This window comes from Solenopsis invicta, chromosome 4 (assembly GCF_016802725.1).
Source record: "Solenopsis invicta isolate M01_SB chromosome 4, UNIL_Sinv_3.0, whole genome shotgun sequence".
Lineage (NCBI taxonomy): Eukaryota > Metazoa > Arthropoda > Insecta > Hymenoptera > Formicidae > Solenopsis > Solenopsis invicta.
In genome coordinates, this window is record NC_052667.1 from 19,812,846 (window position 1) to 19,825,234 (window position 12,389).

Consider the following 12,389-nt stretch of genomic DNA (forward strand, 5'->3'; position numbering starts at 1 on the left):
GGCTTCACCAGTTCTGCAAACGACGATTTATTTCGAAATCTGGCTAAGGCATTTGTGCAGGTAGATATCATGCATTCGCAAACAAATAATTGGAAGGGAAAATACGAAGCATCAACTGCAATACAAAAATGTAGATTCAATTTAAAGTCCTATGAAATCCGGTAACGAGAATACTATGAAAAATGCGATAAAGAATACGATCAAGAATTTAAAGGAGTATTCTAGAAAAAAAATTTACCTATTATAGAAAAAATTTTGTAGATTCGCACTAAAATATCCATGCCGGATGATTACTCTAATAGAAGTTTTGGATAGGATCTTAATACAAACTTTGCCGAACTTTTACAAACAATTCCGAAATCTGTGCCTGTTCTAAACCAAAATTTGTAACCCTTTTCAATCCGTACATCAACTTCAAGTTTTATCTGAATGAATCTGAAACAGTCATTCAATCCTTTTTAATCCAGGAATCCAATTTGAATAAATTCAAAAGTTATCTTAATAATTTTTTCAATTTTTTCTCTTCCGTGAGTCCAATCCAAACAAATCCGAAGCTCGTTTCAATCTTTAAAATCTGTGCCGTTATCAAATTTTAATCGGAATGAATAATTTGGTAACAATCCGGAAAAAACTTTCTAACTATATTTCATTCTATCTTTCTTTTTTTCTCTTTATTTTCTATTTGCCTAAATACATTTTTATCCAAAATCTGTATCCAAATCTTTTCAATACTTTCATCGGAGTACCTAAGACAGCTTACTCCATGACCTAACTATCCATTCTCAAACACCACGAGATCTAAAATCAAATCATAAGACGTCTTTAAGACTATTTCTAAAATTGTGTCTTATAGACGTTTTTTTAGACCACTGAAGAACGTCTTATGACTCGATTTTAAATTTCATGTTGTTTGGGTTCGAATAGACAGTGCTGGATGGCCTTTATTATTCTAATATCCACAGAATTGGAATCGCTCAAACAACATTGTCAACGAATCATGAGTCACTAATGCGTTTCCCTCTTAAATATATAATGCACAAAGAAAAGCACGGGCAATACGAGCACGATTATAATAACTTTAACTCTTCAAATTAAAGTAATTTCTAGAAGCATTTTTAACAAGAAACACAAGAAAAGTAATTAGAAAATGCTCCAACCACTAGATATAAAAAAAACTAAATAGGTATCAAAATTATAAGTACTGCAAACATGGAGGTTTCCCGCCCTTCCTACGCGGAAGGACGCAATCCGAAAAGTGTGACTTAATCCAATTGACTTAATCCAATCAAAATTTTTGTTGCAATTGACCATGTTTCATTTGACTAGTTTGTCATTTTGGACTGAGAATGTGATCAATATGAACGTGCTCCATCGTAAGAAAAATTTGGGTTGAGTTAGGTTATACCTTTTGCAAGACAGTGTGTATTAAAAGTCATAAACAGAAATCTTTGCCTTACTAAATTAGTGAATTTACTTTATATACGTATATACAAAAATAATAGATACTGAAACTTGCTTTGAAAAAGAATTCTTTGCTTTAAAAATGCAAATACTCTATTTTAAAAACACATACAATATTTTTGTTTCTAAAACTAATTTAATCTTCAGCTGACACACTGGGTGTCGTATATTTGGGTTATTTTATGAAAATGTTTGGCATTCATAAATCGTTCGCTCCTTTTTTTCTGAATATTTCGAATATATTCAACTTCTCCATTTTCGCATCTATTTAGTCTTTTTCTTGACCTTCTGGCGTATCAATTAAAAAAAAATTGTTCAAATTCTATGCATTAGATACTGACATATACGCAATTAAAAATAGTTGGGTGACGTACAACCATGTGTGGCAAAATATCGAATTCAATATAGTGTGTCAGCTGAGGGTTAATAATATTTATTTTGATATCTGTTGGTTGGAAAATCTTTTTACTATTTTTCCTGTTTTCTTTGTTGTGCTTTGCTTTAGAAAATCACTTTTATTTTGACGGAACATTGTAATCGCTCCACAATATGGAATAACGAACAGTTCAATAACGTTAAATAAAAAAAAAAAAACATAAATCGTTCTTTGTTCAACATATTGAACTGTTGCTTAGTCCCTGGTTTCCTTATTCTCGGTTTTGTTCATTGTGTTTAGAGTTTTAACGACCTTGCGACTAGTAGTACAATAAAGACATTGTCCCGCTACCTGATTTCTTCTATATGTCAATAAACAACATACTTCTAAGAACATTGATTGAGGACAGAATAGTCAGAATTGTTGGCACTGCATGCAAGGCGAATGGTTATTTGTCTAGTGCCCGAATAACAGGGCCCCGATACTTCGACTGACCATCATCTCGCCCGCCCAAATCGTTACCCTATACATGGTCACTGCATAAACATAGACAATTCCCGCAGACAGGCATAGAATTCAAGTACCTGATCTACTTAGGACAAAAAGCGACTATCAGTCAACTTGTCCGTTCTCGGAATCAGAAACTCGAAATGAATTGTGAAGCTCAGGTTTGAGGCCATTCAAGGTAAAGTCCAGATATTTTATCTAAGACTCTACCTTCATGTGGGCAAATTTCAACGACAACGTAGGCTCGTTGTGAACGAACCTTGTCGTTTTCTGGTGCGCTATCTCCAGAACTATACCGCGTTAGGCGCGCCCAGTACTGCTGCTGTCGATGGCTACAATTTCCTGCAATTTTATCCTGCGGCCATGTGTCATCTGCATAGCAAATCATAGTACAGTCAGGGGACAGGACAGTGCAAAGAATTCTGTCTCAATCGAGATTCTATATCTACAGAACTAATATTTTTTTACAAACGACTTTGGCAAAGAAATAACATAGAAACAGCAAAAAAATACTTTTGCTTGAAATAGCTTTATGTGATTTCTCATTCTTGTCTTAACAAAAGTATTTTTGGAAGCAAATTCTCAAAATTGGACTCCGGAGTGAAAAAAAATAAAACAATGTTAAGTATCATTGAAACTTAATTGAATTCAAAATTTGAATTTTTGTAACTATTTTGATTCTAAAATTATATTAAAATTTTGCTGAAATTTTTCTACTGGTTTCTCTGTAATTTCATAATATATTTCTGTACAATTTTTACGTTAAGTTGACAATTTCTGGGACAAATAGCGGAAAAATGTGTAAAAAAATTGCAGAAAAATATTTTTATTTAGAGCACCTTTTATTTTATTCTGTGATTTTTTAATAATAAGGAATACAGAACTCCTGTGTTCACCTAGCAGTAATGCCACGTATTACTTGATAAATATTCTGTTTTTCTTATATTTCTCCACAAATAGATTTTATAAAGAAAATGTGAAGTAATTTCTTCTAAAAAATCTCTGCAATTCCTTTTTGTTTTTCTTTTGTGATTGCATAAAAGATTTACCAATCTCAATTTTTTGCATATAAGTTCTGCAGAAAAAATACCAAAAATTTTGCAACAGTATTCCATATAAATTCTCCGATAATTTATCTGAATAGTTTTGTTTTTAGTTTTTCTTTAATTTTTCAGCATATAGATCTTACAGAAAAAATGCATTGAAATGTCTCTTTCAATTTCCTTACAATATTGCCTGTAAAATTTGTATTTTTTCTGCAATTTTATCTGCAGCTTCTTGTCGATTTCTCTACTAAGATAATTTACGGATTTTCAATAATATTTTTTCAACCGCTTTTGTAAAGAAAATAATATAGAAACAGCAGAAAATATTTTTGCCTGGAAATTGACTTGTAAAATTGCAAGAGTTCTGAAAAATATTGTCAAGAGAATTCTAAAATATCTTGTCTATTTGAAAAAAAGGAATATTATTTTTTTAAGGAATATTTATTTTTAAAATTAATTCAGCATTAATTTAGTATTTATTTTATATTAATCATGTTTTAAAGAATGTTTACTATTAACATTTATTTTACATTAATTATTTGAAATAAAAATTAAATAAAAAATATTTTTATATTTAATTTAATTATCATATTGATTCTTTTTCTAATTGTATTCTCTTTATTTGGAAAAATAACGGAATAGTTATTTGAGATGCTATTCCGTATTTGTAAAAATCAGTAAAAAAAAAAAATTAATTTTGTTTACATGAATTATGTTTATACTAATTTTGTAACATGTTTATATAATATATTTTATATATGTTTTATATTTTTGATAACATATATTGACTTATCAGTGATATGTATATTTGGTGTAGTAAAAAAAAATCCATTATTTTTGCATTAAATTGAAGGCCTTATTTAACATAGTTAGAATGATCCGATTTAGGTTAAATATGCACCGTTTTATTTGATAACTTGTTTCCATTTTGAAGATAATTTTATTATGCCTCTTTCGTAGAAATCCTCGTTTCTATTGGCAATAAACTGAGACAGTCGATTTTCACAAGCTTTTCTTAAGAGAAATTTTTCACCAATAAAATCATTCGCCATAGACAGGAACAGGTAGTAATCACTTGATGCCAAGTCCGGACTATAAGGTGGATGTATAAGAACTTCCCAACCAAGCTCCCGGAGCTTGTGGCGAGTCCTGGCGACTATCAATGTGTGTGGCCTGGCGTTGTCCTGATGGAACACAATTCCTCTCTTATTGGCCAAAGCTGGCCGTTTCTAGATGATTGCTTTCTTCAAACGGTCCAATTGTTGACGGTACAGGTCCGAATTAAGAGTTTAACCGTAGGGGAGCAGTTCAAAGTAGATGATTCCCTGCTAATCCCACCAAATACACAGCAAAACCTTCCTGACCGTCAATCCTGGCTTGGCCACCGTTTGCGCCGGCTCACCGCGATTCGACCACGACCGTTTTAGCTTGACGTAAGTGATCTACTTTTCATTACCAGTAACCATCTGCTTCAAAAATGGGTCGATTTTACGATTCAGCAGCAATTCGCAAATGGAAATTTGGTCATAAGGTTTTTTTGCGTTAACTCGTGTGGCACCCATACATCGAGCTTCTTTTTGTATCCAGCTTTATTTAAGTGGTTTTAAACGTTTTTTTTTTTGTGCAATGTTTAGCTTCTGGGCAATCAAAACAGTACATGACGGTCGGACTCGACGATTTCCATTATTTTATCGATATTTAAAATAATGGATTTCTTTTTACTACACCTAATATTAACACCAAGTGATCATAGATCATCACTTAGGTACCAGTTCGCAAAAGTAAGTAAAGTTGATAACGGTTTCGATTTGAATGGGTGACCGCTTGGAAATTTCCGAAAATAAAGTTTCCTGCAAGGTTAAATAAAGATCTCTGCAAATTCAAATAAAGCTCTCACGGAGTTCTGAAAAGCGTACATAGGAACTTCCACGAAGTTTAGAAAGCTTCCCGAGAACTACGTTGAAGCTTGCAAGGACCTAAAACAAATGACTTTAGAGCTCTCTGCAAGCTTAAATAAAGTTCTTGCAAATTTAAATGAAGCTTTCACGAAGCTCTCAAAAATAAACGTAGACGCTCTCGGACAGCTCAGTACAAATTCTTTTAAAGTTAAAAGAAAAATACAAAAATTTTATGAACTTTTTGAGTTTATCGTGATCAGAATAATTGCGAATATTTTGCTATTCCAGAGACATCTCTAAAACCTTGCAGATATTTCGAAACCTAGCTGGTTGAAGTTTGGAACGTTCCTGGAGCAATTTTTTTTAAATTATTTTTCACAATTTTACTTTGTCAATCAATGAATATTAAGAGGATGCTATAGTGACGGAAATTACCGACACATTATAGTGTTCATTAATTTTCGAATTGGCTCTACAGATCACAAAATCCTTTTACAGAACAAAAGTACGCACCAAAACAAAGGGCGGGCTGGTAAATTTTACGAGAAAATCGAATAAAAAGTTAAAAATTTATTTATTTTTGGCTCTTGGATCTGTCAACCAAGGTTAACTTTTGTCATTTACTAACGTTCTGTAGCTCGTATGTATGAAATGAGACCAGGCCGCACTTTAGAAAACTCTAACGAACAACACTGACTGTGTGTCATTCCAGTCAAAAGCTTAACAAAAAAGTTTAACATGTAAACAGCTGTACAAATTTCGCTTAGCGCACGTAAACAATGGCAAGCAGAGTAGTGACTGTAGTTGATAGGTCTTTTCGCAGATGGCGAAATAATCGAAAAACAAAGATAGATCTATGCGTTGGACAAAGAGCGATAGCCTGGTCTCCCTCGAAAAATAATCTGCAATGCCGACGTCGAGGAAGTTCTTCGGTCACTATAGCATCCTCTTAAGTGCTATAAATTAAAAAACAAAACGCATCGTACAAATACGAACGTCGAAAGCACTCTTACGCTCGAAAAACCGCCCTTCGAAACACTTTAAAAAGTCTCCCGACTCTAAAATCAATTCGTACCATTTGCTTTCCGCAGAGAGGCATTACTAACTACCAGCTAACGGATAAAAATTTCTCGGACCTAATACGTGCTTGGAAAGGCACTCTTATTCTTGAAAATCCACTTTTTGAATCATTTTATATTTTATTATGTAGCAATTATAATCGTCAGTTGACTATTTGAAAATTAAGTGATGTCAAATTTGTGAACTTTTGCTCATTAGAAATGCTTCTTAGCGAAGGGGCAAATGGTACAAATCGATTTTAGAGTCAACAGATTTTTTAGAGTGTTTCAAAGAGCGGTTTTTTGAGCGTAAGGGTGCTTTCCGACGTTCGTATTCGTACAATGCGTTTTGTTTTCTAGTTTATAGCACTTAACATTTACTGTTTGACAAAGAAAAATCGTGAAAAATAATTTTTAAAAAATCGCTCCAGGAACGTTCCAAACTTCAACCAGCTCAATATAATGACATCTATAGTATCACAAAAAAACATTAAAACACATTATATTGTAATGTTGCTGCAATATTTCTCCAGGCGGATATTTAATTATTGCTGCAATGTTGCAACAATATTGCAGCAACTTTTCATAACGTTTTTGCAATATCGCAATCTTGTAATGAAATATTTTTTACAAGTTATTGCTGCAATCTTCCTGTGTTATATGAAAAAATAATTTTCTGTGTTTACAGAAAGGTCATACGGCATTGATAGTGGATTGGTCTCAGGCAGCCTGCAGTTTGTTAATACAGTATCCTACAGCGGTAGAAAACACTCGCAAGATAGGTCCACTTATAGCAAAGTATAACTACTTAAAAAAAAATTAATATATAATATTAAATAAAAAAAAAATATTAATAATTACTTAATATATATTAAGAATAAAATCAAGAATTTTCTTTAACATCAATCATAACAGTAACAGAATATTAATGAATATAATTTCACACTTAACAATGAACATTGAAAAAAAAGCTGTAATATGAATTAAAACGTAGTTTATTCAAGTAAACGTTAAATTATGGGTTGCCACTAATATATGCAGTAGATTCAACTATTTTATTTATTCAACTATATTTGTGTCTTTACTAATAACTCTTTGTTTCGTTAATAATATTACTGAATTAAGAAAATATTTCTCCAATTAAATTAATATTGTTGATTCAACAGCATTTTCTTCTTAATTGAATATGTAGTAATTTGTATATATTATGTTCAATATGTATTTTATTACATTTATTGTTGATACAAATGAAAATATTTCTCTGCTATTTCTTTACAAATATTTATGCAAATTCCTTGCACATTTATTCTCTGTTTGTCTTAAGAACGAGTCATTTTATGCAGAGAAATTGCTAAGAAATTAAAAAAAAAAATTCGGCGAAATTTCAGCATAATCTTAGTATGAAAATAGTAGAGTTGGGAACTCACTTTTAAAAAATACTCTTGTTAAAATAAGAGTGAAAAATCATATAATGCTATATCTTTTATTCTAGTCTGTGATTTTCTATTTTATAAGAAATACAGAACTCCCGCGTTCATTTACTAGTGCAAGTCTTTTAAACGTATGTTCTGGTTTTCTTCTTGCTTTATCTGTAATTTCATTGCACTTTTTCCATTGTTTCTTTATCAGGTATTTTCAGTTTCTGTTCAATGTCTCGGCAAAGCGAATATGCAGAGCAAAAGTAAACAAGTTTCAGAGAAAAAGTATTTTGTATTTTGAAAATATTTTCCTAGTTTCTCCACAATTTCTCTGCAATTTCTCTACAATTTGTCTGTCAATTGTCTTCAGTTTTTTTTATATTACTCTGCAAGTGAGTATTGCAGAGAACATGTAAAAAAACATTTTTTTCAAATATCTCTGTATATTATATAATAGTTTCTCTCCTTTTTCTTTGCATTTACTCTGTGACTGCTTTCAAAATTTGCTATTATTTTTTTTTATCTTCTTTGCAGATAGATCTTGCAGAAAAAATACCAACAAATTTTTCAAAAGTAGCTGCAAATTTTTCGAAATTTGTCTGAGTTTCTTTGTAGTTTTGTCTTTAATTTTTCTAAAATTTTTCCAGTTTCTCTAAAAATGAATTCTTTTATATAGAAAAAAATGCATAGAAACTTCTCTTCCAATTGCTCTACAGTATTGTCTGTAAATGTGTATGTATTTTCTCTGTAATTTTATCAACAGTTTCTCGTGAATATGTCTAATATAGTATATTTCAACAAATTTTTTTATATTATTCCATAAATTATTTTTATAGAGAAACAGTATAGAAGTAGCTCAGAAATATTGTTGTTTGAGGCGTGCGAGGTTTCATTATTCTGGATTTTTGTCTTATTTTGTCATCTAAAATCATTTTTTAAATTTTTACATAAATTTTCTTTAAACATTTCATATAATGCAAAAAAATGCAAAATATAGTACTGAATCAAAAATATATTTATATAATGTACCAAAAACACGACGTCCATATATTTAATCGTATGTTTCACATTATATTTAATCAAATTTTCTCTTGGCAGCTATACCATTGACATGATCAACACCTGTAAAACTCCACTGGAAAACATGAAGTTTGTCGGTCACAGTCTTGGCTCACACGTATGTGGCTTCGCCGCAAAACAAATCAAGAGATTGACAAATGAAACTGTGCCGACAATTTTGTGCCTCGATCCTGCTAAACCTGAGTTCGGTGGCAATCCGTGTGAGGAGAGAGTCTGCAAAGAGGACACCAAACGTATGGTAGTTTTTAAAACGTCGATACTCGGGATATCGGATCCTATAGGTCACCTCAATCTACAGTTCGGTAATGGACTGACGCAACCGGCATGTAAGAGATCAATAGCATTTACTTATTCCGTATAACGAGATATTAAATATCGCTGAAGAAGCAGAAAAGTGATGACAGAAAGTTACAAATAAAACAAATTTGCATTTTAGGCTGGTTTATAGACATAAATTGCCATCACACCGAATCAATCACATATGCAACCGATATGGTGGATGAAAAGTGTTTACGCCTTGCTGTTCCTTTCGAGTAAGTTAAACCCTCTTTTATACTTCAGCTTAATTTGATTTAACTTTCACGAGCTCAGATAATATTTCATGTAAAAGTAAAGCAGTGCAATCCATTTGTTAGTATCTATGAGTTATGTTGCTATGATAATGACAGAATTATTTGCTGTATTAAACTTTGGCTTGCACGTTGCTGAAATAATATTTTCTACTTTTGATATTGAACAAATATGCAAAAATGCAATTTTAACGATGCTATTATAATCATAAACTTTTTACCACAATTGTTTCCGCAAAGCTGCTTACATCGAAAAGTGATTAAAGTTGTCTCCATGTTGTCTGTTGCACTGTCACGTATACTATCAATTTAAACAATAAGAAATTTTTCCTGTAAAATTTCCTAAATGGACAAATTAAAGGAAATTTTGGTGAAATAATGCCAAGAATTATTGAATAGTATAAATGTTTTAATCCATTGAGGCAATACCAGGTCTTATATTTTTTTAACTATCTGGAAAAAAATTGCAACTTTAATAGGATGTTTTATTACACATAGCACTAGACACTACACGCTAAACACTTGTTTAGATTACTATTAGTTCTTATTCTTACAAAATTTTCTTAATAGTAAAACGTTCATTCCTTTAAAAGATTGCAAAAACCACTTTCAAAAATTTTTCGCTAAAACACTTGAATCCCATGCACGAGAAATTATGCAGTTGCTCAAAATTTAAGATGGCAAAAGATTATAGAAAACAATTATTGTTATATCACTGATTGGAGCTGTTTCTAAATATAAATAAATATGATCTAATTTTAAGTTAAGAATATGACATTAATATTAAAAGATACGACTTTACTTCTAACTCAATTCATGTAAAAAAAAAGCCTAAAACAAATGTATATTTAGACATTAGAGGAAAGGAGGAGGTTGTGGAATAGTATTTTGTTTTTTGACAATAGTTCATTATCAATAAACATTAATGCAATACAATTCTAACCAATTTATTAGCCATAGAGTTCTACTAATCACCCTATAGGTAGAAGTTTATCGGATATATCGGACGAACGTAATTTACAATTACGGAAAAAAGGATGCTTTCGTGGAATAGCAGAGGAATTGTGAAATACTAAGAACTAATATAACACTTTTATTTATAAAAGAACAAATCAATGTTATTAAAATATATTTTATTTAAAAAAAAATGTTTTAATTTTTCTAGCTTAAAAAATTGTTCTAATAAAACTTGAATTTTTTTCCAATAGTTTTTTTGTTTCTAATAAACATTATATAACGTCTACAATGAGATTGTAAAGTCGCAAGAAAGATGCACATGGTGGACGACCATATTCTACTACCACAGCTTACATATAACATGACTTTATTTGCCGAATTCATACACACATAATGATACACATTAAATTCAATAACATTATTTGAAATTTTCATTCAAGATCTTCATATTAGACCACAATAAAAAATTAATGTAACATACTTCTAAAAATTACGTAGAGAGTATACACCTGTAAAAATTTCTGCTATCTGTAAAACTAAAATTCAGCTTTTATAAAAACGCAGCGAACATTAATGACCAGTAACCTATTTACAATGACGAAATAGACTGTAACAATTTTAATAGTTACTTTTAGAATTCAACGCAAATTATACGAAATATTATGAGATTCCATCACCCCAGATTTATTCCACAATCACCGTTTCTCTTCTATAATTATAAAATAATAACTATTCTGTTATTCTGGATTTTTTAATTTTACATATTTGAATATTTATTCTTGTATAAAGGGTATAAAACATGTAAATATTTAAACATTTACTTAAAAAGCTTGAGTTTTAATCGCAATTTATTATTGGGATTATTTATGAGCAGAATCTTTCCTTTATTTTATGGTTATAATGTTACTTAATTTTGGTTTAACAATTTTTTAGTGCGTTCAGCTATCCTACGGCTGACACACAAGATTGTCTTGTCGTGAACAGCAATATACTAAAGCCGGACAATACCGCCGTGGGACAAAAGTACGTATATACTGACTGTGCAGAGAATACGTTTAAATGTAAGAAAGAATAGCAGCAAGCCGTGAATTATAAACGTCTCATTATAATAGAAATAAAGCTTTATAATGTACAACTGTAATTAATTAAATTGTTTGACTAGCATATATATAGACATTTCTTTCTTAAAATCCTTAAATTACAATATTATTTATCAAACAAACCACTATAATTTATATAAAATAGGGTAGAGCGAGAAAAGCCCGCTCTATGAAAACGGATATGAAAAAAATGTTTTAAATATAAAATATTGACAATTAGTATTTAAATTATAAAATATAAAATACTGGTAATCTTCCAATTTGAAATACAAAATACAAGCTTGTATAAACAAATAAATTTCAATAATTGGAGTCAATTGTAGCGTTACACTCGACTTCAAATAATGTTACAATTAACTTCAAATGATGTTACAATATGTTATGCTTGAAGGAAACAACTCTCTGCTCGTGTAGCAATAATAATCGCTGAGCTGTACCATCTCACCGCACGCTTACTGTAGGCCGGGCTAAGTTGACGATGTAGTAATTAATATTTCATTAATTATTGCGAAGTTTGCAAAATGATAAAGAAATTTTCTGCTTAATTTGATTTATTCTGTCAACTTACGAAAAGTGCAATGGTCATTATTCTGTATATTTGAGATAACAATATCGCTAGTAGATAAATTATTATTTACAGTTGGATTTTTAAATTCCTTAAAATTAACAAATTTGTTTACGTCACAAAAAGATTTTGTGACATCACATAAAGTAGATTTTGATTGCAATATATGAAAAAAATAAATAGGCATCTCAAATCCAGTAAAAGACTTAGGATAAAAAATATTTTAATAATAAAATAGAATTACATTGAGACATTTGATAGTAGAAAAGATGAGGCTAATATGACACCCATTTTTATTTTATTGAATAACTTTATCTATAATTAGTATTTTATATTGATCAATTATATTCGTCA

At 30.5% G+C, this 12,389-nt stretch overlaps 1 protein-coding gene across 1 annotated transcript in view; it reads left to right on the top strand.

The window, feature by feature from the left end:
- LOC105198067 (phospholipase A1-like) overlaps window positions 1-11,536 on the top strand; it is an 11,876-nt gene extending 340 nt beyond the window's left edge. The window contains exons 2-6 of the mRNA XM_011164713.3: window positions 1-60; window positions 7,035-7,144; window positions 8,863-9,170; window positions 9,281-9,377; window positions 11,304-11,536. The exon at window positions 1-60 is cut by the window's left edge and continues 85 nt beyond it. Of these exons, the coding sequence (XP_011163015.1) occupies window positions 1-60; window positions 7,035-7,144; window positions 8,863-9,170; window positions 9,281-9,377; window positions 11,304-11,445 (717 nt within the window). The 3' untranslated portion in view covers window positions 11,446-11,536. The remainder of the gene's footprint in view (window positions 61-7,034; window positions 7,145-8,862; window positions 9,171-9,280; window positions 9,378-11,303) is intronic.
- Window positions 11,537-12,389: the final 853 nt, after the last annotated feature.